At 46.9% G+C, this 3,641-nt stretch overlaps 1 protein-coding gene across 1 annotated transcript; it reads left to right on the top strand.

Moving 5' to 3' along the window:
- The first annotated feature begins 2,060 nt into the window (after positions 1-2,060).
- LOC148214974 (uncharacterized protein F54H12.2-like) lies at positions 2,061-3,356 on the top strand. Its single transcript, XM_088145071.1, has one exon. The coding sequence runs from the start codon at positions 2,061-2,063 to the stop codon at positions 3,354-3,356; it is 1,296 nt and encodes a 431-aa protein (XP_088001197.1).
- Positions 3,357-3,641: the final 285 nt, after the last annotated feature.

Genomic DNA, 3,641 nt, shown 5'->3' with positions numbered 1-3,641 from the left:
GTGGCTCTCGGGGCAAGAGACTTACATGCTACATAAACTGGCAAGAATTAATTTTCGTAGAAATAAAACAGTGGTGTCGGGCATAGATCAACAGTGGCAGGCAGATCTCATAGATGTCTCCAAATTTTATAAGGAAAACCATGGAAAAAGTTTGTTTCAACAGTTATAGACGTATTGTCTAAATATGCCTGAGCATGCCCATTGGATGACAAGACGGGGAGAGAGGTTGCTGCGGCCTTCCAGAGAATCTTCGAAACAGGCCGAGCGCCCCGGAAAATACAGATGGATGCCGGTAAAGAGTTCTTAAATAGGCCGTTGAAGAAACTTTTAGAGCATTACGGTATTCAACATTTTGTAACCCATAGCGACACTAAAGCAGCCGTTATAGAGAGGTTCAACCCCACCCTAAAGAACAAACTCTGGCGGTATTTTACGGCTAGAAACACCCGCTGGTACGTGGACATTTTGCCAGCCATTTTTCAGGGGTCCAACGGTACTTACCACCGTAGCATACGGACCGCTCCTAACGCTGTAGACTTGTCAAATGAGAGGGATGTATGGTTAAGACTGTATGGACACATGTTAAAAAATAAAAGAAAGGAAAAACGTCTCAAGGTCGGGGACCACGTTCGGGTATCCAGAGTGAAAGGGAAATTTGAAAAAGGCTATCAGCAAACCTATACAGATGAAATATTCATCATCACCGAACTGTGTTCGAGGGGCGAGAGAACGGTGTATAGATTAAAAGATTACGCCAACGAGCCTGTCAAGGGGTCTTTTTACCCTGAGGAGCTCCAGAAGGTACCAGATGACCAACAGCGTGTATACAGAATTGAGAAAGTGATCAGAAAAAGAGGGCGGGGAAAACACCGAGAGATTCTTGTCAAATGGTTGGGGTGGCCGGAGAAATTCAACAGTTGGGTTAGGGAGAGCGAAGCACGCCGTCTTTGACATGGCCGGCTTTTACATCACCCTGCCCAACAATGCGTCGGCTGCGACTTTTCCCAAAAACAAAAGCTGTAATTTTACTATTCAATTAGCAAGGGCGCTAGATCTTCCAGGACCGTGGGAAGTCGGTCTAGTAGAGATACAGTACCCGCACAGCTGGGACACATTAACTTCAGATGTATATTTTGAAATCCGTGCCGGGGAAAGGAGGTGGCATTTTCGCTTGGGAGCCGGCTACTATGCCAGCATCGAGCAGCTGGTAGAGATAATGAACAAGCAGATGACGGCCATCGAGGATGGTCCTGAGACGACCCTGCAGTATGACCCTGTGGTTTGAAAAATTAATCTTACCGGAGACGGGTCGCATGCCATTCTAGCCGGTGACCAACTTGCACATATATTAGGTTTGTTCCCGGGTTTCCACGCCAAAAAATTCCCCTTTGCCGCGGATGTGACCGGAGGATTCAACACGTTATATATTTATACAGACATTGTGGAACCTCAGGTAGTTGGTGACTTTTATGTTCCGTTACTGCGCTGTGTGCCTGTGAGGGGACAAGACAAAGAATTCATAACGGTAACCTATGATAACCCCCATTATGTCCCGGTCTGCAAACGTTTCATCCCTAACATCACGGTCGAAATCAAAACAGATCAGAATGAATACGTCCGTTTTAACCATGGGAAGGTCATCGTCAAGCTTCATTTCAGACCACAGAAAAGCGAAGGATGGTTGTGATCAAGGAGTACGGGAGACCTCAAGACTACGTAGCCTACGATTGGGATCAAGCGGGTAGCGGTCTTACGGGCTTCCGCGGAACCCCCGTCATGTATGGGACAGGTTTAGGAGGATTGTTTCGGGGTCTTTTTCGAAAAGCCATGCCTCTTCTAAAGAAAGGGTTAGAAATCATCAAGCCGCATGTGAAAACCGCAGCCAAGAACATTGTCAAAGACGTGGCTGGTCAGATTGTATCCCGCGTTATAGGGAGAGGCCAAGAGGACCGCCTACCCCCTTTAAAAAGAGAAGAGTTGTGAAAAAACGCGCTCATACAAAGAGGAAGCGGGCACAGAAGAGGAAGCGCTGTGACAGCCGAGATATATTCTAATACAAAATGTCTTTTATCCACGAGGCTTCACAGGAGTGTGTGAAGTCGGAACTGGATCTTTTTCAACTGCCACCTACACAAACCAGTGTTGAAAACAGCATGTATGTCGAGATACCTCCTTTATCTGCGCTAACGCCCAATGCCCCCCTGGAATTTTTTGTCACGGGACACGGTGATCATTACATGGATTTAAACAACACATTGCTGCACATGACTTGCAAGATTGTAAATGCGGACGGCACAGACATCGCCGACGCACGGGTAGCCCTGGTCAACTATCCTATAGCATCGCTGTTTAACCAACTGGATGTGACCCTGGGAGATCGTCTCATTATGCAGAGCCATCATTGCTATCCTTATAGGGCCATGATCGAACTGATTCTGAATTATGGCGCTGATACTCTAGGAACCCAATTTACAGCTGGGGGGTTTTACAAAGACGTGTCAAGCCGCATGGAGAACACTTTACTGTCACAGGCAGGCAATGCTGGGTTCATGGCGAGAGCGAGACATACAGCCGGGAGCCGTAAATGGGACCTAATCGGACCGTTGCATAGCAATCTTTTTTTTCAAGACAAGCTGTTAATTAACGGTGTTGATGTGAAAATCAAACTCGCAAGAAGCAGAAATGAATTTTGTCTAATGAGGGACGGCAACGAGAATTACAAAGTGCAGCTGGTGTCAGCCTCTCTTTTTGTGAAACGTGTAAAAATATCAGCCGGAGTGCATTTGGGCCACGCGGAAGCTTTGCTGACCAGCAATGCCAAGTACCCTGTTGATCGAGTGGGGATGAAGGTTTACAGCATTCCGGCAGGCAGCCTTGTGTGTAATCAGGAAAACCTTTTTCTGGGCCAGCTACCTAAACAACTAGTGATTGGTTTTGTGGACAACGCGTCTTTCAGTGGCGAATATGACAGTAACCCGTTCAATTTTAAGAACTTCAATGTCAATTTTTGTGCCCTGTATTGCGGCGGCGAACAGATCCCCGCTAAGCCTCTTCAGCCTGATTATGAACACGACCTTTATGTGAGAGAGTACATGCAGATGGGTAAGGGTATCAAAGACAGACCTCTCTTGATCAACCGGGGAGAATTTAAGACAAGATATAACTTGTATTGTTTTGATCTTTGCCCCGATGACGGGTGTGCCGAGCACTATTCTTTGATCAGAAACGGCAACCTCAGAGCGGAAATTAGATTCGCACAGCCCCTGGCCCACACCGTCAACATGATACTCTACGCCATCTTTGAAAACGTTATTGAAATAAGCCACACCAGGAACGTGCTTTTTGATTATATGTGAGAATGGACACCCTACAGATCCTACGTCTCTTCTCTGGTAACCCTGATTTTTTAGGGGTTTACCCCTGCGATCTGCTACCCAAGACGCCGATCTCCAAAAGACCTTTCGGATTAATCGTAAACACCCACCCTCAGAATTTACCCTGAGAACACTGGTTAGTCCTCTACTTCCCGGCTCCCGGACACGGGGAATTTTTTGATTCTTACGGAAGACCTCCAGGCAGCCCGGACTTTCCCAGAGCCATAGCGAGGTTATTAGAGTGGTAGTCTAAGACGCACACGTTTC

The sequence above is a fragment of the Python bivittatus genome, unplaced genomic scaffold (genome assembly GCF_059951505.1).
Source record: "Python bivittatus isolate LINGU-HERP-01145 unplaced genomic scaffold, Pbiv_v1 ctg000480_np1212, whole genome shotgun sequence".
NCBI lineage: Eukaryota > Metazoa > Chordata > Lepidosauria > Squamata > Pythonidae > Python > Python bivittatus.
This window is presented reverse-complemented; position numbering and strand designations above follow the sequence as displayed.

Coding starts and splice junctions, on each gene's coding strand:
- LOC148214974 (XM_088145071.1), top strand. CDS start 2,061: ATGTCTTTTATCCACGAGGCTTCACAGGAGTGTGTGAAGTCGGAACTG.